We start from the raw sequence: 24,644 nt of genomic DNA, 5'->3' as shown, positions 1-24,644 counted from the left end.
GAACTTCGAGACGGCTCACGAATCCGGTGCGAGCGCGGTTAGATCCGTCGAATTCGTCGAACTTTCTGCAACATACCAGTGCTCGAACAAGATGAAGACGAGACTAGGAGAGTGAAACAGAGAGAGATGTCTATGTTGAGAAATCGTGTGGGTGTGAGTGAGGTTAGGAGAGTAAGATAGAGAGACAGATGATTAAGAACAGAGGGGAGATGAGATCTGAAAATAGAAAGAACAGAAGATCGATGAGAGATTGATGAGAATATTTTTTTTTTTTGGTGGGTGATGAATGGAAAAATGACTTTAGCAAAAAAAAAGTGTAGATCCGCCAAAATCAGAAAATTTCGCTAAGTGTTTTGGCTCCAACATAAATATCCCGCTATAAAAGTCATTTTTGGGTCTCAGCTTAATGAAAATCTTTGCTAGCACGAATTTAGTGCTACCATAGAATTATGATCCAATTTTGACTGTATTAGTAGCACTTCGTGAATTCGTGCTACGGTGAACTGCTACCAATACTCATATTTGTTGTAGTGCCGGTTACCAAAGATGAAGAAGCTTTATTGACTCAAGTTGTGCTGACATTTGATTTTTTTTTAGTCGTAGTTTATCGTGACAGGTAGAAGGATTAACATTGAATATCCGTAGGTCTTGCTCTTAATTAGGATCAATACTAATTAGATACTCCATTATCATCACGAGCAGGATTGAAATGATGTTGTGATTGCATGCTTTACTTTTCTAAGACAAATGTGATCATCAGTCTATGCATAATTTTAGGATATGTCAGTTTGCTACAACTTGCAATCCCTTAATACAATCAGTGCTCATTCATTTCTAGGGAAGAAAGTTTCTGATATGGTGATTTAGACAATCACAAGTCTCTTCTTAACATCATGCACAGCCACAGAGAACTTACATGAGCTTGTTCATTGAACCCGATTTGTAGTTATATATTTAAATTTTGATTAAAAATAAAACAATTGTAAATAGAAAAGCCTCTCTATGAGTTACTCATAACATTTTCATATTCTTTTTTCATATTTTTTTATTATTTATCTTATTATAAATTCGTGAGTCTATTAGTTGGGCATATGTAAAATAATAGAGAAACAATAGGGGTCTCGCAGTAATTTTCCTCAGCTCGCAGCCGATTACAATTAGGGTTCATAATTTTCTTCTCCTTTTTTGTAACTCCTCGCTCTGCTGTTCAAAACTCTAGAACAAATTCGACAGTGGAGATTTGTAGCTTGGATACTCACGCGAAGATGAACTTATATGAAAGAGATGGACATAATGAGCCTTCTGATACAAGCAATAGCTCGAGGAAGAAGAACATGAAGAGATTGGGAGGCGGTGGTCTTTCTCTCCAAACGTTCGCCAATTTGAAGTCGAAGAACAGTCACTACAACCCTGCTTTCATCAGTAAGTGACTCTTCTCACTTACATGTATCTTTTTCACTAAAACTTTTAATTAGTCCTCGTGATAGAGCTAGCTGCTTTTTGCTGATGTGAGTATTAGGAGGAACGTTAGCTCTAGGATGATATTATATTTCATACAGTGTGCATGTAGTATGTGTGATGATTAGAAGAAAGTAGAGGGTATCTAATTAGTAACTGAGTATGATTCTGGTGTTAAGCATCAGAAGAGAACTATTTGGAGTTCCTTGTGCATTCAGACTAGGAGTGAAGTAAAGCTTGAAGCTTGGTTTTAAATGTCGTGTGGCGAGGATTGGCGAAAGGAGGCTCGACACTCGCCACTCGCCATGGCGTTTCATGGCGATCGCATCGCCTATCAGCCGCTCAAAGGTACCTTCTATTCCTAATACCATAAATTATATGAAACTTTGAAAAAAAACATAGTAAACATAATTTAAAAAGAATGTTAAGCTACGTATATAATACAAACTAGGTACATAAACTTATAAGGTTCTTAACACAAGCTAAGAAAATAACCTCTAACAAACAAAATGAATGATGCGTGATATATAAGAGGTTTGCGTGAATAAAGAAGGTATGTGATAAAGAAGATATGACACTATGAGCCTTATATGTGATCAACATGATGTGGTAAACACTAAAACTTTAACTAACAAAACAAACCGATAAAGTAAAGAAGAGCTTATGCCGTCAGTAGCTTAGAGAAAGCAAGAGAACTTGTGAAAAAGTAAAGGGGACGTATTACTATTATATAGTACATTCACTTAGGGTTTTTACTTTTTAGATGGATTAGGGCCTTGGTTCGAAAAAGCGAGAGTTTTTGTCGCCATGGCGCTAAGGCGCCCAAGGCGATGCCCTCAACGCTTAGGGACACCCTTGCCAGGCGAGGTACATAGATCCCTAGCTTTTCTCGCTTTTTCCTCGCTTTTGCAATATCCATAGAGCGCTAAAAGCGGCGTTTAGTTGTGCCTACACAAAAAAAGAAGATTTGCTTAAAAATATACACTTAACAAAACGGTTTTGTCAGAATATTTAGTATATCTAAAAGTATATACTCTTCCCACGTATTAGGCGTGTAGAGGAGGGTATCCACAACCCCACTAACCTAGGATGCAATCCCACTAACCCTAATGTCTTCTCCTATATAAGAACCATACAAACCTGAAAGTAAAACTCATTAGCTTTTCCTCTCTACAACTTACGGCAGTAGCTTATCATTTGCAAGGAAGATGGTAGCTTCTGGAAGGATTTGGGATTGGAGTATGAGGAGAGTGGTTCTGAATCTGAGTAGAGATTCTACTTGGATTGGTGTTTTTATTTGCTTTTGATTTGGTGTTTTATTTGCTTTTGAATTTGGTGTTTGCATTTGGTATTTTCAGTGTTTTGCTATTTGAACCTTTCTGTTTTATTATATGAAGTTGGTGTTTTTTATTTCTTACTTGTCTTTCTTAAGTTTTACGTAATATACTAATATATATATAAAAAAGTGGTTTTGCAGGTTACCTTGTTCTGTTGCAGGTAGACAAAGCGCTCGCTTTGTACCGCCATGGCGCTAGGCGCTAAGCTCCCACCTCCTCGCTTCTTGTCGCCACCCGCAATTTCGAACCAAGATTAGGGCATTCGGTTAGAGTATATTTAGCGTATATTTAGAGTATATTTAGAGGATATTTAGAGTATAATACACTTATATGCTATTTTACTTATTTTGAAACCAAAATTTTGTTAACGGTTTGATTATCAACAACGTAGCGATGCAATGATCGACTCAGTGTATACAGGTGTAGCGAGGAAAGGCGGTCGACTCTCGTACCTCGCTTAGCATTGGGGTCCTGAGTCATTTTGGAGGTCGCCTCAGGTCGCTACTCGCCATGGCGAGCGAAGCGGTCGCCTTTTAAAACCAAGGCTTGAAGGGGTTCTATTTCTTTTGCGATGAACTCTAACTTTTATCTTTTCAGAAAAGCAAAAAGAGTTCTACAAGAATGCCAAGTATGTGAGCAAGTTCAGGAAGTCTATGAAGCAGCACGACAAAGAGGTGAAGCTGCAGAGCTTTCGTGAAGAGGATGAGACTGGAGATAGTAGTAGGGTGGTAGGTGATGATGATAAGCGCAAGGGTAAATCTCACAAGAGAATTGGTGTAGATGAGGTGTACAAGCAGACACGTGAAGTTATGGAGAAAGCAAGGATGGAGAGAGAAGCTGCGCTTCAGGCGAAGAGAGAAGCCAAAGAAGAGGCTGAATCGCTGAGGAGAGTAGCAAAGGGGAAAATGATGAGAAAGACCCGACATGGTCAGCCGGTAATGAAATACAGAATAGAGCATCTTCTTGAATCAATCAAGAAATCTGCTGAAAACGATGGTAGCAGAACCGCATGACCCCCTCATGTTCAAGACAGCCTTGCTTTCAGTTTTGGTATGTTGTGTTGTTTTGAGGTAAACATTTGTTGTTTTTGGATAGGCTTTGCAGGTATCAGCACATTGGTGTTTGCTTTTTCTTTTCATAAACTTTGATTTGCAGTTATATTTAAGTTTAGTTAAAAATAAAATTATACTATTTGTAAATAGACAAGTGTTTCTAATAAGTTTTTCAAAAACTCTTATCTAATATAAATTTTTAATATTCATGAGACAATTATATGAGATACTAGGGGCATTGCTCCAAGCGCGGGATTGTGGACATAATTCTTGTTTTATCTCAATATTTATTAGAGTTATTGTAGCTGTGAATTTTGCGTTTTGGGTTAATCATTGTTTTTCAAGTTTTTTTATTGTTAAAGGGTTAGAGTTGTGATGATGAACTGTGTATGCACTGTTCTCCGCTCATGAAAGACTAAACTCTGTTAGTAATGTGATTGATATAATTCGTGGTGTTGTTTGCTGTGTCACTGAGACTTCTTATTGTTTGTTTGTCTTTCTAATTTGTTACTTGTACTGTTGAGATTACATTAATTATATTAAGGTTGTTGAGATTACTATTTGTTTTTGAATATTTTTTTTTCCAGTTTAGTTGTGTGTAGTAAGTAATAATTTTTTTTTATTATATTGGTTATATGTTTTTATTTATTTTTAAACTTGTTGATTTTACCGTACCTTTAAAACAAATACATGAAGACTTGTAAAAATAACTATAAAATGAGTGACAATTACTATTTAGGTCTTAATGAGTTTTAAATGAATATATGTATTTCTCATAAGAAGACAATATCATTGGCCTGTTGACATTGAGCATGTAAACTATTTTCATAAGACAAGAAGAGTGAGCAGGTGGAGATGTTGTTGCCGCCTTTCTGTCTGTTGGGATTGTCTCTTGTATATCCTGGTGTGGTTGTGTTTGTTTCTCTTTTATTTGATGGTAATATGTAAACAAAAATCATTGTTAGTTGTATTTATCAGAGTTTGTAACTTACTCAGCTTTTTTGTTTAGGTAATTTCACTGATCTTGGTTGTCGTCTTCGTCTTCTTCGTAAGCATCTGCGAAAGTAAGTTTGTAAATTGTTAAATAGTTGGTTGTGTAGTTTGTATTTGTTTAGCTGGCTCGATGTATGTGTCGTTGAGTTTTAGGTGAGTTGATTGGTTTGGTATATATTTGTTTTGAAGTTTATTTGTAAGATTAGACAAAAAGAGATGTGATCACTAATGATTCGTCTTTTTTGGGATTCTAATTTTTGGTGTTTTGATTCTTTGGATTATTGTGGTTTCTTTTAAGCTGTAAAATAAATATTTGTGTAAAATTAGATTGATAAGTAAGAGAGATAAATAGACGACCACAAATTTTGGGTAGAAAATATTTTTGATTATTGATGTTAGCACAATATAGACAGTAATATAAGAGAATTGTGTGTTGATTGTTTCTTATGGATCAATGAGGAGATGGATAACGACTTGAGTTGTTTCTTTGGTGAGGTCAGAGCCCTGGACATAACGGATTTGCCCAACCACATTTGCGAGTTTAAATATCAGTTATGATATCGAAACATAATATAAACCCAGATGCAATATGATAATATACCTGGGAATTCTAGGTTTGTGTTCGCAATCACTTGGAGATTGTCAAAGAGTCTAATCTTGACTGGAGATTGATCTCAGAAGCACACGTGATGACTTCATCAATAATGGTTAGTGAGATGAAACGAATGAGGAATGGATGATCAGTTATCTTGTACATTCTTGAGCACCTAGCAACCTCAAAACGATAGACTTTCACAATGGAACCTGCTTTCAAAGATGGCCTGTAATGATTAGCATGTCCGACGGGAGTAAATCCATGAATCACGGAATATGCAAATAATATTATTCAACAAAAAATCATGTAATCAATTAAAACAATTATGTTAAATAAGTGTGATAGATCGAAGATTTAACTTACCTTTTCATCAAAGAAGAGAACCGTGATTCACACAAACTCCATGTCTTTCTTGAAGTTCAGGGAATCCTAGAAGCGGAGGAAGCTAGAGGTTATGCCCTGACTATTATGTCCAAGACTCGAAGGTTGAGTGACAAACGCCGGAACACCGTCTTGAGGAACTGGAGAGGCAGAGAGAAACATTTTCTAGAAGATATTTAAAGCTAAGAGGAATCAATGAGTTTTGTGGAGATGCAGATTGGGTTCATCCAATATGAGAATAATATATATAGGGCTTACAGAGGGCTACAAATCAGGAACATTTATGATCAAGCGATTTAAGATGGGGACATGGAGAGTTCACCAGTGAAAAAATAAATTACGAACAGACACGCGGCGCAACTATGTAACTCAGACTTGTTTGAGACAATGATGAAAAGAACTCAAACTCATGTTAAACGACAACAGTGTACAATATGGGAAAACTATAATTGTTGCAAACTTGAGTTTTTTTCATATAACGTGATGAATCTCATTTAAAAATGAAACCCATAACACTTGTAGGTCCAACCTTCAGAGGAAGCCGAAGAAGCAAGGGCTTATGACCTTCATAAATATATTAGGTTCGGCCATCAATGTACAAAGTACCATTTAGCTTAGTGGTATAAATGTTGGTGTTTATATCCCAATAACCCGGGTTCGAACCATGAGCTTGACACTTTTTCACACATTTTAAAAGTGTGCCCCACAAAACGCTGACGTGGCGCACTGAAGAATGAGCAAAAACTCAACTATTATAATATATAGATTATTTCCAATAGAAATAGAGGTGCTTCTATATATTAAACAACTATTGTGGTGGGTGCTTTTAGTAATCACAATAAGGGTCGGGATAACAACATACAAAATAATTGTGGTGCAGTCTTAATAGTAACTAAAATATATAAATACATCGGTGTATGTAAAGACTTTTATTATTATTAGTATTGACTCCATGCCATGCATGAAATCTTTTTTATGTTACATGTATAATATAACTTTGATTTATTAGGGGAAGATGAATATAAATAAACGGTAAACCATTCCTCGGAGAAAAAATATGAAAAGCCCTGGTGGTCACGCGTGTGGAAATCTGGTGTAGTGCGGATTCGAATTCGGGTCCCTTGGGGATCCACCGAACACCTTGACCAATCGACCACAGACGCGTGGTTAAAAAGGTGGTTTCACCTCTTTGTCGGGAACCCAACCATTATAAATAGTCACTACAAGAAAACACACCGAATTCCGACGGAGGTTCCGACGGACACCAAGGTCGTCGGACATTTGTGACGGAATACTGACAACTTTCCGACGAAATCCAAAAAAATTAAGTCGTCGGAATTCCGTCGGCCATTTCCGACGGAATTCCGACGAAATATGGGTCGTCGGAATATTCCGACGACTTTTCGACGACATTCTGATAAAAAATGTAACCGTTGTAGTCGTCGGAAGTTCGTCGGTATATTCCGACGAATTTCCGACGACATTCCGATTAACAGCAAAGACGTCGGAATTCCGTCGGTATTTTCCGACGGAATTCCGACGAACCATGTGACCGTTGCTGACAAATAGATATGACCGTTGTATAGCCGTTTGGGATTGGACAACTCCGACGGAATTCCGACGGACTGCTTTACATCCGTCGGAATTTCATCGGAAAGTCGTCGGAGGTACGTAAGCAATTTCCTATAAGTACAACCCCTCCTCATTCAACTCATTCACACTTCATTCTCTCTTCATTCTCTTTAGTCATAACAATTCCGTGAAAATCATGTCTTCAGAAGTTTATTATCGTTCGTGGATGGATAAACCTCATTTGGATCCGAACACCAATTTGCTTACGGAAGAATACGTTCAAGGGATAGGAGAATTCATGAGGCTTGTTCAACAGCAACCGGATGCAAAAAGTGGTATGTTAAGATGTCCCTGCTCTTCTTGCAATAATAATAAGGTTATAAAAGAATTTGATGTTTGGACTCATTTGTATATGAAAGGGTTTTCACGTAATTATAAAGTTTGGTACCTTCATGGGGAAACTGGTTATGAATATGGTGAATGATGGTTTGGCCAGAGGTCTTGTGTTCGATGATTGGATACGCGAATTTGTGCAGGGACCAAACTATGTGGTCAAATCATATCCTAAATTTTGTACGCGAGGATATGCATTCACAAGGAAAGGTCATTCTAAGACAACATATGATGCTGGTGTTTCATCTTCTTCTGGTGACGATGTCTACTACGGCAACATAAAAGAAATATTGGAAATCCAATTTCCTGGAATGGTTGGATTGCGTTGTGTAGTATTCTATTGTGATTGGTATGACACCACCCCAGATAGAGGAGTGAAGATTGATGCGTTTGGTGTTACATCAGTTCATTCGCGGCGGAAACTTCAATATTATGATCCCTTCATTCTTGGTTCGCAAGCTGATCAGGTATGTCAATATATTCATAATTTTTTACCAATATAATTAATTAATGTTATATATTGAACTAATACTTTGTATAATTGATATGTATAGGTGTGCTACATCAGTTACCCTCGGGTGACGTACAGAGACGATCCATGGGTTACTGTAACGCAAATCAACCCAAGAGGACGAGTGGATGGAACTTCTGATGATGATGAACCATTGCAACCAGAGTCTACCAGCAACGCCCAGGCAGTTGAAGATTTGGAAAATGTTCAACTCGTTGAGAATTTGACTGTGTTTGGACATGATGCTGTCGTACATTCAGAGCCGGAAGCCGAGGTTGGGGAGTTTGATGAAGATTCAGAAGATTCTGATTAGTTTTTTTTTTTTATTTTATTTTAATGGTCCGTCGGAAATCCCTCGCAATATACCGACGACATAGCGACGGCAACGGGTTTCATTGAAAATTGGAAAGTCGTCGGTATTTCGTCGGAAAATACCGACGACATTCCGACGAACTTGTCGAGTTCGTCGGAATGTCGTCGGTATTTTCCGACGAAATACCGACGACATGTTTTTCTATAAAGTTTCAATCATAAAAATCTATAAATTGAGATGCCAAAACTATGAAAATAACACATAATAAGTGTTTAGTATAGTATTAGATCGCAACCGTTCAAATATAACAACTCATTAAAATATTTATGTATGCATATCATTGTTTTCATAACATCTCATCTTAACATTATGTACTTATACAATCATATTTATATAAGCTTACACTACAAAAAATATTGTTGTGTAAAATCGTGTTATAAAACATTTTTATTGTTAAATCTTTATGCAAATACTATATATATTATCAAAGGTTTGGATTTTGCATTTAGAAACTTGAAAAGAACACCCTAAACACTAAGTCGTCGGAATTCCGTCGGAATATACCGATGGAATGTGTCCGTCGGAAAATACTGACGGACACATTCCGTCGGAATTTCAATTAGCCCGGGAGAACCAAACCGCTTGAAAATTTTCGTGAATCGGCATTTGGTATATTTTAAATATACCGACGGAATACCGACGAACCCGTGTCCGTCGGAATCCACGGAAATAAAAACCCTTCTCCTTTCTTCTTCGTTATCTCCGCGCGGCCTCTCTCTCTCCGAAAACTCTCCGGCGATTTCGGCGATTTCGGCGACTCTCCGGCGATTCCGGCCTCTCTTCACCGGCGAATCCTCTCCTCACCCTCCTATCTCTTCCCCAAACCCCAAATCATGTAAGAATCATACCAAACCCTTTTTTTCAATTGTTTAGGGTTTTGGAAATTGATCTCGGATTTTAGGTTGTTTGATTGAACATTTTAGGATTGAATGGATAGTTTAGGATATATAAGTTAGGATTGTTGTTTTAGTTTTTTTGGAACATTTTTTGATTTTTAAAAACGTTTTTTGATTTTTTAAAACGTTTTTTTTTTTTTTTAAAAACGTTTTTTGATTTTTAAAAACGTTTTTTTTTATTTTTAAAAACGTTTTTTGATTTTTAAAAACGTTTTTTGATTTTTAAAAACGTTTTTTTGAAAAAAATATAAATATTTAACACCATTTTTCTTCATTTATAAATTTTAACAACATTTTTCTATATTTATAAATTTTTTATAATTTTGTATACATATATATATATATATATGTAAATCATGTATAGTAAAAATTTTAAAATTTTAAAATTTTTTATATTTTTTTTAAGTTTCCACTAATAAATATTTAACAACATTTTTTTTTTAAAATATAAATATTTAACAACATTTTTCTTCATTTATAAATTTTTAACAACATTTTTCTATATTTATAAATTTTTTATAATTTTGTATACATATATATATATATATAAAAGGTTTAATAGTTTTTTTTAAAACGTTTATAAAACCTTTTGTAAATATATAAATGAAAATATGTTTGATGGGTTAATTTTTTTTTTAGGGCCGAGGATGAAGCCCGCCCCGCAGCCCGTCTTCGACGTAGTTCGGTGAGCGGTTCCCGTGCATCGGTATCGTCTCATGACTCGGTTCCCGCATATATTCCCGCTCCAGCTCCCTCTGCCCCTCACGCTGCCCCTCACGCTGCTGCTCAACAGGATCCGGGGGTCATGCCGGTTCATCTATTGGTTCAACAACCAGGTCGAGAGCATCTCCCGTTTCTCCAACTCAACCCACGACGAGGCCATAGCACTTGGTTAGTATTTTTTTTATTTGTACCGTTATATTTTTTCCTTTAATTAACTTGCTAACTTGTATTTTTTTTTAAAGGTTCACCAAGTCGAAAAATGGCATTAGCCGGAGCATCAACCAGATGATGTACTCCATGCTCCGTTTTGGATATCCAAAGTGGAGTGTGATCCCTTCCGACGAACGAGAGTTGTGGTTTCGTCAGTTTGCGGTATAGTAACCCTTCATTTTTTTTTAAAGTTTTTACATTTTTTTACATATATTTACTTATTAAATTGTGTTTGTTTTGTAGCAAGAGTTCAACTGGCACTCCGATCTTACGGAAACAGTCCGTAAGAAATTCAACGAAAAGGCCATGGACTCTTACACAAAGCAGATAAACGCGTGGAAGACAGTTTGGCAGAAGAACAAGAAGCCACGGTTCATCAACGGGGGGGTGTGGGAGCAGTTGATAGCTCATTGGGAGAGGGAAGACACTGCAGAGACGTCTTCTAGGAACTCCAGGAACCGGAAGAGCGATCGTGGCGGGAAAGGTATGTATGTGCACAACCTCGGCGCTTGCTCCATGTCTACTAAGGAGGATGAACTTGTAAGTTTTTTATTATTATTTATCTTTATATTTTTTAAATAAATATTTTATATATTTTTTGGCTAATAATGGCGGTTTTTTTAGATCGAAGCAAATGACGGTAATCCCGTTGATCGTCTCCAACTCATTAAGGTGGCTCACACTAACAAGACGACGGGTCAAATTCAGGACCCCGGGATCAGAGGTGTAGTTGATTTGGTGGAAGCTGAGATAGTTTCTCAATCTCAGCCTCTCTCTGATGACGGCGACTCCACGGGAGCTTCAACCAACCTGTCTCTATTGCAAATAAATGAGATGGTTGAAAAGGTAATTTTTTTTATTAATATATTTTTTTTATAATGTCGATTACTTACTTGTCCATATTTACTTACTTCAAATATTTTTGTAGGCGGTTCCTAAAAGAAAAGGAGGCCGTTTAGTTGGGTTGGCCCGTCGTGCTTCTTCGTATCCGGCATCTTCTTCGCAAGCTCCGTATGCCGATCCCATGATTCTCGAGGAGCTACATGACAAAGATGAACGGATTGGGGCATTGGAGGAGCAGAACACCACTATCCTTTCGGAGAATGCCACTATCCGTTCGGAGAATGCCACTATCCTTGCTGAGTTGGCATCCCAGAAGAAGTTCAACACCGAGATTATGCAGAAGCTAGATCGTTTGATGTCTTCGAGTTCATCTTAGTTTATTTCGGTTTTATAAAACTTTCGGAATGTTTTTTTTTGCTATTTCGGTTTGTATGAATTTTAAACTTTATGAATGTTTTTTCCTATTTCGGTTTTTATGAATTTAAATTTTATAATATTATTAGTTTTAAATTTCCAATTTTTTAAATTTATTAATATCAAAAAATATATAAAAATGCAAAATTAATTTGTAAAAAAAAAGGGTATATACCGACGGACAACGGTCGTCGGAATATACCGACGGACATATATCCGTCGGAATTTACCGACAAACTCATTTCCGTCGGAATATACCGACGAACGTGGTTCGTCGGTATATTCCGACGACCGATGTCCGTCGGTAAATTCCGACGCCCAAAGTTCGTCGGAATAAACCGAGGAACTACGTTCGTCGGAATTGTAGTTTTCCGATGAACTCTGGTCTCGTGTAGCCGCATCGTAATATCGTCGGAAGTTCGTCAGAATGACGTTTCTCGGTATTCGTCAGAAAGTCATCGGAATTTCTGACGAAATTCCGACGAATTTTTTTTTTCCGACGAAACGATACCGACGGACCGGTTCGTCGGAAATTCGTCGGAATAGACCGATTCCGACGAATTTCCGACGATTTCGGCCATCAGAATCCCCCTGTTTTCTTGTAGTGAGTGCTTCATACCGTGAATTGAATCTGAGTAGCGGTAGTTACAACCGTAACCCCTTTACCACTAAGCCAACTCAAAGTTGGTTAAAGAAAACAAACTATTAACACACATTCATCAGTGTTAAAAAAACACATTTATCATTGGTTAACCACAAACATATAAAATTATACATGATTAATTTGGAAAAGTGATTAACATCCGGAATGTCATTTCATAGTCAAAAGATGGCTTGAACTGAATTTTTTTTAGCTTGTTTCATTAAAAAGAAAACTGTTTTCTTGAATTATTATTTACATGTTTGCTGGAAAAGTTTGTTATCCAAAAATATTAACTATTTTTTTTGTCTTTAGATAGTTATTAAAACAACCATGGAAATTTGTAAAAAAAACAAAACTTGAGAATTTTCAAATTCAATTATAGAAAGCTATTAGAAATTAATGTTTTCAAAACTGTAAAGGCTAAAATAATCAAAATTATTGTTTACCTCAATTATGAATGGTCAAATATTATGCAACTCTTCCAATCGTCCTTAGTTGGAAATTAATGTTTGCGAACTTTACTCAGAACATAGCTCATCCGCCCTTTTCTTTGATTGCTCATTATTTCTTCTTCTTCTTCTTCTTCTTCTTCTTCTTCTTCTTCTTCTTCTTCTTCTTCTTCTTCTTCTTCTACCTTTGATTTCCTATACACGTCTATAGCAAACTTAAATAGTTTTAAAAAGTGAATAATACAAAGATGAGTAATTGGTAAGAATGCACCCAAAAGCCCATATAATTTGACATATATCCTTGTTTCTTTTAATATTTTTTATGACTATAATACCCTTATCTCTATCTTTCTCTCTCTTTTCCCTTTTATGTGTTCTAATCTCTTTATCTCTCGTATAGATTCTTCAAATCATCTTCTAATTCAACACAAATCTTTATTTTTTATTTTGATTCTTTTGATATCCATAATGCTAATCTTATTATCTCACTCCAATTCCAATGCTTCTAATTTCGACTCACAATCAACTTTTAGATAATATATACATTAGTAGGTATTTTATTACTTACCTGCTATTATTTAGATTTTAATGGATTCTTAATCGATACATGAAGTGTTAGCTGTTACAAATAGATTTGGGGCTATTTAAAAGATAACTAATTAATTGTTAATAGTTTCATTAACTGATATATGATTTGTTAGTCGATACATTTGTTTGATACATAGATTGTTAGATGATACTGAAATTATTAGTTGATATGTTAGTTGGTATATAGATTGTTACCTGCTATGTAAATATTTAGCTGATAAATCTAGAGTTACTTGTTTTCGATAAAGTATGAAGGTATTTTCGTCCACACAGTGTCAAAAAATTACTCCTTTTTGGATTATCCATAATTATGGACATTCACCTGGACCTTAATTGGATATATTCCACGCATTCACTCTACAAAGATTTTCTTTGATGTCTTAATGTTTTTGTTTATTCAGATTTTGCAAATTCTTTATGAAACTTAGTGAAACCCATCATACAAAGCGATCAAGGCAATCAATGATGAAAGTTTTGCAGAAAAAGAAAGAAGATATTAATTAACGGTCAGAACTCATAAAGAAGACTTGTTTGTAAAAAAGAATATTTGTTGAAATAATTTTAAAGTTTGATGCAGAAAAAGAAATCATTTAGGTGAAAATGGTGGAGATCGTGCCATCGTGGCTTTGATTGGGGAACTGTTTAGAGAGACCTATGCTAGCTTTTATGGTTTCATGGGAGGAAATCTTAATTGTATTAGTGTTGCATTTAATTTTTATTTTAAAATTATATTGAAGTACAAACCATCTCTCAAAATTTAATTGGTCATGAGACTTGTGCTTTATTATATAAATGATTAAATGATATACGGTTTGTAAAATTTTGGAATTGTGTATTCAATTGGAAGTTTTAGTTGATTTGCAATAAAATGACAAATCTAATGTTATTAAACTTGACATTTTATAAACTACTCTCAAATCCAATTTTATTGAAAATATTTTAAATTGTAAAGTTTTCAAGTTTTCAAGTTATTTTAAAGTGTTTGTGTGGAGTTTTTTAGTTAAAAAATTTAAAACTCAAATTCTATGGGTTTAGGTAATATTCTAAGATGGTTTAACAAAAATCTTTTTAATCTCTGCAATTCAGTGAAATCATCTTAAACCTCATTAAAAATTAAATCAGCTCAAATTTTAGGGTTGAATACACCTTCCCTAAGTTTATTAATTGGACTATCTATAATAATAGATAATATAAGGATATCACAGTAATTTAAATATACTCGCAATTTTCGGGGTTAAGAGGGAGAGTAACCTTTTATGCCCTTATGGCTAAAAGAATATTCTGAATACTAATCGTATATTCTGAATACCTTATCATCTTGTTTGTTCTTTTCCTTGCTGTCCTTTCTGTATTTTATTTTGCCTTTTTATCTGATCTTTTTATTTTTTCTTGCGGAGTTACCCTTTTTAGTGTTAATTTTGAGGATATAATGGCCATTTTACATAAATATATCGTGAATTATACCTAATTAGGTAAAACAGTTAGATTTTGAATTATAATTTTTTTTGTTGGTTATATAGTCAAATTTCTCTTAAACTATTTTGTTTTAAACAAATAGCTCTAGTAATTTTCATTTTCTTCATTTAGTTATAAGAAAATATTTAGATATATTATTTTGTTAGTTTATTTTTTCTTCTAAATGATATCCTTATTAAAAATGTATAATTTATTTATGGTATATTAGGCATAGGCATTTGGATGTCAAGTCGAGTTTAATTCTGTTCAATTATATAGGTTTCATCTTTTCAGAGGTATGAAATGTATCTCTATTTAGTTATTCTTAAATTTCGGTTTGAGTTTCTTTGGTCCAGTTCAGATATATTAGTTGAAACCCGTTTTAAATTTGGATGATGTTCTAATTTTAATTTCAGTTATCCAAACACTTGTTTGTGATTCGAAAGTACACATTTTAATTCACAAATTTAAAAAAAGTTTTTAAAAAATTCACTAACAAATGTTTGGTGGCATGAATAAGAAATGATTGTTAGGTGAAGAGAAATCTACAATTTACCTTTAAAACAAGGTCCATTCAGATATGAGATATTATGTCGGATTAAATTTGTATTAGATACATTTTTCGGATCGGATTTGGGATTTGTTTTTTTCCCTCACCCCTATACAATATTATCAAATAAAATATATTTATTTATTAATGACGGAAGCATATTCATAGATTATAACCATCTGTCTTATTTATTTAAGATATATAATAATTCGATTGGAATATATAACTCTAATAACCAGCCTTCTAATCCACTTTGGTATCTTCTGAGAATTGAACCTCACATCCCTGTGGAAACATAAGCATATAGCTTTGAGTTACGGTGGTCTCCACCTTCATTGACCACCTGCAAGCCATAGGTATATATGTAAGTGAAGACTTTGATTGTAGTGAAAAATGAATTGAATTATGATTCATTAGGTGATAAAACAAAAGAAAACCTGTATCTACACAAATTGTGGATGAAAATGGCCGTGAGCAGCTTAGCAAAGTAAGCCCCTACACAGAGTCTCGGACCAGCGCCAAAGGGGACGTAATTCTTGGATACCAAAGCACTAAGGTCTTTCCCCTGTGAGTTTTTTTAATAGATGTTAAAAGTTTATGGACTTGACTAGTGGAATAAAGAGTATAACGTAACAGATGAAGACCAAACTTAAATCACCTTCCAGCGCCATGGATTAAATACAAAAGGGTCCTCATACTTTTCTGGGTTAAAATGGACATTAGGATATCCCATGAAGGTCCAACCCGCCGGAATTGTATAATCACCGACTTGGATATCATGATCAGGTTTTCTAAGCACTACAGGCACAGTCGTCGTGATCCTAAGAGACTCATTGATCACCTGAAACAGAACACCATGCTTTTGTGAGCTACTAGGATATGTCAATACATGATGAAGCAAAATGGTAGATATTCTGTATATATGATTTGTGCAGTGTCGTTGGTATATACATGATTTTTGCAAGTACTGACCATATGGGTGAAAGTCATGGATTTGTAGTCTTCCCATGTTAAGGCTGCATCCTTCTCACTCCTATCTCCGACTATTCTCGCATGCTCTCTCTGTAGCTCTTGCATGACTCTAGGCTTTTCGCTTATGAGCTTTACTGTTGCAGCAAGAATACGTGGCGTTGTTTCGTTAGCAATCAGAAAAAATGTATATATGTAATTGATCGCATTCTCCACGCTCATCTTTTCTTTTCCTCTTTCATTTTCTCCAAATATGATTTTGAAGAACTCCCCAAACTCCTCTCCTGATGCTCTCTTCTTCAACACTACCTCCTTTAGTAAATTCATCATTCTCTTTCTTGCCTGCACGAGAAATATCACTATATCACGACCTCTATCGTTTTAAAAAGGAGCTAATGCATATATAAGGCTAGCAAGATTTTTGAAAATAATTACTTTCATCATATCATAGACACCCATCCCAGGAATTTTGAAAGGGAAGCGAAACCAGCCACTCGGAAATTTTCTCCAGCAAATTGCGAGTTCTTTCGCCGTCTCTGGCTCCATGTCGCCCATAACTTTCTTTGCAAGGCATTCAATTAATATCTGTAACGATCGATAATATGAAGACTTTTGAGATAGTCTATTATTCTATATTCCTTGTCTAGTGGAATGTAAATGTTGCCAACAGATAAGGACACTGCGATATGATTGACATTTTTTTTTACCTTGCTTGCTGCTTCCTTGACGTCAAGGAACCCGTTCCTAGCTCCTTCCTCCATGTGTTTGCGAGCCAAGAGATCGATGTCCTCAATAACTCTCAATTTTAAACCCTGTGGACCCAACAACTGGAACGTCAAGCTTCGGACATGTTTATGGGACTCTATGCTCTGCACGAATAACTTGTTATTGCCAAATAGCCTTGTTATGCTCTTCGGGACACCAATAGTACGATTTGTCTTTGCTATCTCCATATTCAATTCATTGTCCATTGAGATTATAACTTTGCCTCCAAATAAGTTTGTCCGAAAAACTAGTCCATGTCTATATTTTTGTTCCCCAAAAATGACAAAGCAAAGTGAGTTAGGATACTTATATAGCCAAAAACAAAATAAGAGAATTTGGGCTGAGTAAGAAAAATATTTCCAAACATGCATGATAGCGTCAAGGATTGATTCTTTTGTGTCCTGGATTCAACCTTTCTTTAGTACATATTGTTATTTTTAAACCCAATTTTTTTTCAAAAATTAACTCCAAGTTGGGAAGAGACTATATAGACCTAAGCCTCAAAAATATTAATGCATGGCATAGAAAGAATCAAAATAACCTAATGATTCTCTTCCTGACAAATGATGGAAACTGAAGAGCATCATGAGGCTTCATAAACTCAAAAGTCTCCCCGATGATTGGAAACCCCATTGATCCTGGAGGAAGTTTTTCATTACATTTTGGATTTCTCCATTGATAAATCCAATGACATAGCTTTAACACTAAGAGTGAAACTATCACAATCCATAACTCATAAACATTCAACATGTTGATTTATTTATTTCTCTCTTAATTATTTTGCATATGATTGTTTGTGTCTGACGGATGAGCTCCTTCTCTCTCGTTTTATACTGGTAGAAGAACCTTCCAAAGTTTTTTTTTTCAAGAACCTTTTCTAAAATTAAATAAAGTGAAATCTTTTCAGCTCTTTTACGCTTGTTGCCAAAATTGATCATCGGAGTATTTGTATAGAGACTCTTCTAAACCATTAACATATTTACTTAAGAAAACATTTTAATGAAAAGGATCTCTCTTTAAATTGGCAGAACAACCTTCCAAGGTTTTTAATTTTTGAAAAAGATTCTTTAAACTAAATGAACTGGGATTTTATCTACTCTTTTAAACATGTGGCGAAAGGTTCATCCAAGCTTTTTGTCTAATGGATTCATCTTAATAATTAATATATTTTACTTATAATGTGCCTTAATATCAAAATAAATTAAATCGTAATTTAAGCACTTAAAATGCTAAACTAGATGAGCCCTCCAAATAATGGTATTTTTACCCAATTCATACTAAATCCATATCTGTATAACGAACATAAAATTGAATAAAGATAAATATTTACATCCAAAATACTATTTATTATGTGATTTTTTCGTGTTCTTGCACATCTATAAATATAACTAAAATAAATATGTTATAATAATTTATTAATATTTTATCTTTATTTTAGTTATATTGTAATATCTATTGTAATTAATATAACAATCGATAGTCTTATAAAACCTCAAGCATATATAAATTATACAGAAGAACGTAATTTTGAATCAATTGTGATAAACAAATTAGTTTTACACGAAACCAAATATGCAAGATAGAAGACCATTTAGATTATAATCACAATTTATTTAAGTCTGTATTCATCTTCCCTTTGCCTCACATTCCATCTATATATTTGGATGTTAAAAAACCAACAAATTTTGGGTTTTGATCATGAATTATATTTTTATGATTATAATATGTATACATAAATCTATTATAATAATTAGGTTTAACATAATAAAATTAACCACAATTATATTATACTGATAAAATTATTTTTACTTATTTTCTTTCCTACAAGGTTAAAAAATATTAAATATTAAAATAAGTCTGTGTATATATTTATCTAATAAATGAAGTAACATTTGTTAAATAATAAGATAAATATGTGTATATATTTATCGAATATACATAGTAAATATTATCATTATCTAAATTTTATCTTTTAATGTTTTTTTTAGTTAATACAAAAATATATTTATGAAATGTTTTTCTTCTCCGGGATCTCACATTAAAAGTTAAACTGGTTAAAATTGTTAATACTCTTAATAGTGATTAAGTTTATCATTATATAAGTAACTACAAATGTATTATAGTAACAAAATTATCATCACTATATTTCTTTCAAAAAAGATTAAAACTTATAGATATAATATAAAAATGTGTATATATATTTATCAAGTAAAGCAAAAAAACCATTATCATTATTTCAATTCGTTCTTCTTTTAAGTTATCATAAAATTTAGCTTTTAATTTTATCTTTTAAATATGTATAATTAAAAATTAATTTAATTCAAAAATTAATATTTTAAGTTATACTCAACCACCGCAAATCTATCAAAGAACTCAACCATCTTTGTCAATCTACACATGAAAACTATGACAATAACACATATTTTTATGGTATTTTAATATTGTGCATAAGCAATTTCGAAGAGGGAAAATAATAGCTGGACAACTTATCCTGAGAAAATAGTCAATTCCGGTGCAATCAATGTTGGATCATGATTAAGAATTCAATTACTGGATTAGAATCATTTTGAAGACAGCGTATGTAACCAATACGTCTACAACAAGCTCCTAATAAATTGTCACATCGACATTCAAAGCATGCGAGGGTTGTTACTATTTTAAGAGGATGAACGGATTTATTATCTTTCTTCGAACAAGATAATCACAAAACAAACACATGCATTTAAATTTATATCTTTTGGATCATCAACCTTATTTATGTTTTGAGTTGAACTATATTTATTTTGGTGCAACTATCAGTTATTTATTCTGTTTTTGTTGAATCGATCGGTGAAAACTACTTATACTACTGTCACTAACCACTATCAAATGGATCCAATTTTTTTTTTTGAATTCATTGGATAATAAAACATACGAACCCGGCGTGTAGCGCCGGAATACCACTAGTTAATAAATAAAGATATTTTATTAGATAATATTATATAGGGGTGAGAAAAAAATCAGAATTCGGAAATCCGATCCAATGAAATGTAAATCCGAACAAAATTGAATCCGCATAATATCTGAATGGATCTTGTTTTAAATTGAAATATTAAGGTTTTCTCCACTTTACAATCATTTCATATTCATGTCACCAAATTATACATATAAAATTGGATCCAAATTTAAAACAGGTTCAACCGAATTTTTGATGTGTTATGATATCTGAACTGGACATTAAATTGCATCAAGTTATAAAAATTTTAATATAATATTATGTACAAATAAAAAAATTATTATCAAATATATATATTATAATATAATATATTATATTCTATATGTCAATTACAAAATATAAAAAATATACACGTGATTTTTTTAATAAAACTATCACTTTATGAATTTACGTTGTTCAACTTAAATCAAACGTAAGCGCGAAGGCGCGGAGCAAGTTATAGTTTGACGTTAAATGAATATCATCATTTTTTATAAAGACTCTATTTTCTATCACTCTTATCTTCCTCAGAAAGCGATATGGAATTTTTATTTTTATTCAATTATTCGGATTCATCTCTGGTGAATTTGAGATTGATACTATATTTTAATCTTTTGTGTGTTACTTTGGTTCTAATATATTGGGTTAGAATGTCTGGTTTATTCGGTTCTTCTTTTATTTTTCACCTTTTGTATGCTCAACTCCATTTCTTCAGTGAAAGTTTGGATCTGTCAATAATGCAGCTTTTGCTCGATCTTTCTAGCATGCGAGAAAAATCTCACATGCACTTGATTTAGACTTATTTGGACAAATATCTCCATGTCGAATTAAAAACAAATAATCAGGCTTGAGGAAGAGGAGTCTTTGAAACATGTGTCTCGATCTGCTTGAGGAAGAAAGTCCAGAAGAATACAAGTGTAGCATGATGATCAAATTTTATATATTTAAATAGAAGTCATGACTTTGATGTGTGATTTAAAGTGTGTAAAAAGTGCACAAGCAGACAAGTGAAAAGATGGAGAGAGAAGGTGCATTCCAAGCAAAAAAAGAAGCCAAAGAAAAGGCTGAATCCCGGAGGAAAGTAGCAAAAGAGAAAATGATGAAAAAGACGCGACATGGTCAGCCTATAATGAAATACAGAAGAGAGCATCTTCTTGAATCAATCGAGAAATCTGCTGAAAATTATGGAAGCAGAACCTCATGGCCACCTCATGTTCAAGACAACCTGCTTTCAGTTCTGGTATGTTGTGTCGATTTGAGGTAAGAATTTGTAGTTTTTGGATAGGGTTTGCAAGTATCAGCCCATTGGTGTTCACAGTTTCTTTCATAAACTGATGAATATAAATCTTATAAAGTGAGAAATTTCTATTCCAAACTTTAGTACAAAGACACAAGATTTGCTTAACATATTACAAAGCTATTGAAATGCTTATATTGCTGATGATTCCAACAATTTTAGTGAAGACAATATGAAAGACAACAAACATACATGGAAGGTGAAACTCCAAAAACAGCAAGTTTACTTTATGGCTAGATGTGAAACACCAATCTCTGGATTCTTTTGTATTGTCCACACAAATTCAGGCATGTCCAATCTCGGTCCTGCGAGTGTCCTGTATATGTATATCCTCTCAACTGGAGAGCTGTCAGGTCTCGTCTCTAGAGGATGTTCATCAATGACTTCAACATTTAGCTTTGGCATTTTTGGACTCAGGAGCTTGCAAGCACCAAAACTAACACAGCAAGATGACATCCAAAGGGACCGCATGGTTTCTAGTTTGGCCGCGTTCTCCAGTAAAGCAGTGTCTCCAAAAGGGCAATCCCTAATCTCAAGCTTGTTTAAACTCTCACAGCCTGACAACAAGTGGTGTAGCATCAAGTCACTGTCCCCAGCAAATGCTATTGATAGCATCCTAAGCTTCTTGCCATGTGTCCCAATGTATTCAAAGGCCTTGTCAGTGAGGAGACCAGAGACAGAGAGGCGTTGAAGATCCTTGCATCTTTCAACTATGGCTTTGAATCCTTCATCAAGTGGCTGCTGTGTTTTGTGATCAGGAGCAAATGGCTCCATTACACAGAGGCGGAAGCATGTGAGATTTGGACGGTTTCTTGCTATGGTAACCATAGCTGCGTTTGTAAACTGGACACAAAAGTAGAGAACAGACTCGAGATTTGGACAGCCTTCAGACACGGAGACCAGACCTTGTTCAGTCATAGCTACATTTGTATCGTTAAGACCTTCTGCTCCAGATGGAAACACCCTTAGTTCTCGCAGTTCCTTACAAGACGAGGCAACAACTTCGAGACCTTTGTCCTCTATCAAGTCCATTACCTGTGAGAAAACGTCTCATTTAGTAGTAAGAAACCAACATAGTAAATAGGCCTGAGCATATTTCTCCGAAAAATGAAGCTCGATTGGCTTTTGGATCCTATCAATTATCTAACTGGATCCTATATTTCTAGAATAAATATTCAAATTTCTATAATATAGTTTGTATACTTATAAATGTTAACTATATTCAATTTTACTATAATCAAATAATTTATAAACCAAAATAGCCAAAAAAAAAATTACAAATAACAAGAATGCATGATACTCACCCATAGCTTCTGCAAGTTGGAGCATCCAGTAATAAGCTCGACAAGATCAGACATTTGGACAGTGGCATAGCTCAAGTTCAACGAGGTAAGACCAGGACAAACAGAGTAAAGAAGTGGAATATACTCAGGGAGGACATCCCAGAGACCAGATAAGCTCTTAAGCTCCTTCAACTCTGAAAAAGCTTGTGATAACTTTGCAACCGCTTCTTGATCTAGCTTATCTGAGAAAGAACCTGTGCCAAGCTCAACCAGCTGTGGAGCTAGACGAAGCAAGCTCCCCAGAGCGTCTAGACTCACAGCTCGATTCAACTTGAGAGACTTGAGGTTTGGAGACCTGCTCAAGAGACGCTCCAAGTCTGAAAGTTTAACCTCTGAGTCTAAACAAGAGAAGTCAAGAGAGACAAGAGAAGTCAAAGTTTCAGGGAAATAGCTAAGCCAGTCTCCTCCAATATCCTCAACTATGCACTCTCGCAATTCCAGCTCTCTCAGGTTCCTGTTTTTGAAAAATCAGACAAGGAACCAAAGTTGTTACTTGTGATACTTGTAACTAGGCCTGAAAAAAAAAACTCGATCCAATAACCCGAACCAGAATCAAACCGAAATCATCAAAATACCCTAATGGTTCCTATATTTCTATATCTAAAATAATGGAACTGAAATGAACCGGAAACCAAATATATATATATATATATATATAAATTTTAAAAATCTTTTAAAAGTATTTGAAAACAAATATTAAAAAATAACTGAATTAATTAAAATTATCTTAAATTATCCGGATATTTTTATCCAAAAATAACTAAAATAATTAGAAGCTATTCTAATTAACCGATATTTTACTTAAAATAACCGAACCAGAAATGGGAACCAATTTTTTCGGGATAAGACGTTTCCAAAATTTACTATCTCAATTCGACCGGATCCGAGCCGAAAATTTGCAAGTTCTTATATGGATCCTCTAACCCCTACCGACTACCAATATCCGAAATACCCGACTACCACCAATACCGAAATACCAAGGCCTAATTGTAACCTTAACAAAGAAAGGTTTAGTATTTTGTTCAGAACCGAACCTGCAAGCTACTGCAATGGCTGCAAGACCATCAGTAGAAAAACCTTCACAAGAAGTCAACACAAGAACCTTAAAATCCTTAAACGAAGCAGCAATCTTCTCCAAGCACTCATCAGTCACCACCATTCTCTTCAACCTCAACTCTTCAAGAGACGGGCATTTCGCTGCCATAGCCTCAATCCACGGCCAAGCATAACCACCCCAACCGTCAGGAACCAAGTTGTAGTCAGCGAAGTGAGGCTTCCCTTTCAGAGTCAGAGACCTCGTCTCCGGGAACCGCCGTGCAACCGCCTCAGGAGTAACCGCGTAACAGTTTCTGACAAATACCCTTTTCCGAGTTCGCCGCTCGGTCTCGAACCATGACTTGCAGACCAGAGAAACAGAGTTTCGATCCTCGTTGGAGTCGACGAAGGAGAGGATATGCTCAAGAACCTTAGATGGTAATCGGAGATCCATCGAGAGGTTTGAGATATGATTCGAAGTGAGTGATCTGAGTCGAAAGGATGAAGGTTTTGGTATAATATATATAAACTGTGGGAGTGGAGAGACAAAGACTAGTGTGACAAGACAGGAGAAACAAAGGAGACAGTGTCCATGTGAGACTTTTAATAAAGTTGCCCATGTGAGGACGCCGGCTATGTCTGTGTAGGTCACTAATTTAGTTTAGTGGTCTTAATCATAATTACACCAACAGTTACACCACCAAACCTTTGGATCATTACATGTAGTCTGTGTGCATATGATCTATAATCATTTATGGAATTACCCAGATCACACACATGATTTCAAATTTTTTAATTATTAGTTTACTTATTCTTAGCTGTTAA

The 24,644-nt window shown here is 34.6% G+C and overlaps 3 protein-coding genes across 3 annotated transcripts; 1 reads left to right on the top strand and 2 right to left on the bottom strand.

Annotated features, from left to right (window-relative positions):
• Positions 1-351: 351 nt before the first annotated feature.
• LOC125583679 lies at positions 352-4,056 on the top strand. Its single transcript, XM_048751044.1, has 2 exons — positions 352-1,422; positions 3,393-4,056. The coding sequence occupies exons 1-2, from the start codon at positions 1,266-1,268 to the stop codon at positions 3,806-3,808; spliced, it is 573 nt and encodes a 190-aa protein (XP_048607001.1). The 5' UTR covers positions 352-1,265; the 3' UTR covers positions 3,809-4,056.
• Positions 4,057-15,555: 11,499 nt separating this feature from the next.
• Positions 15,556-17,982, bottom strand: LOC106431523 (cytochrome P450 708A2-like). The gene is made up of 7 exons (XM_048751043.1): positions 17,712-17,982; positions 17,113-17,428; positions 16,841-16,990; positions 16,409-16,747; positions 16,095-16,277; positions 15,874-16,001; positions 15,556-15,779 (listed from the first exon to the last, which is right to left on the bottom strand). Exons 1-7 carry the CDS (start codon positions 17,918-17,920, stop codon positions 15,680-15,682), a joined length of 1,425 nt encoding a protein of 474 aa, XP_048607000.1. The 5' UTR covers positions 17,921-17,982; the 3' UTR covers positions 15,556-15,679.
• Positions 17,983-21,489: 3,507 nt separating this feature from the next.
• LOC106431491 (GRR1-like protein 1) lies at positions 21,490-24,383 on the bottom strand. The gene is made up of 3 exons (XM_013872293.3): positions 23,819-24,383; positions 22,746-23,238; positions 21,490-22,476 (listed from the first exon to the last, which is right to left on the bottom strand). The coding sequence occupies exons 1-3, from the start codon at positions 24,271-24,273 to the stop codon at positions 21,664-21,666; spliced, it is 1,761 nt and encodes a 586-aa protein (XP_013727747.2). The 5' UTR covers positions 24,274-24,383; the 3' UTR covers positions 21,490-21,663.
• Positions 24,384-24,644: the final 261 nt, after the last annotated feature.

The sequence above is a fragment of the Brassica napus genome, chromosome C3 (assembly GCF_020379485.1).
Source record: "Brassica napus cultivar Da-Ae chromosome C3, Da-Ae, whole genome shotgun sequence".
Classification (NCBI taxonomy): domain Eukaryota; kingdom Viridiplantae; phylum Streptophyta; class Magnoliopsida; order Brassicales; family Brassicaceae; genus Brassica; species Brassica napus.
Note: the sequence above shows the minus strand (reverse complement) of the source record. Positions and strands in the feature narration are given on the sequence as shown.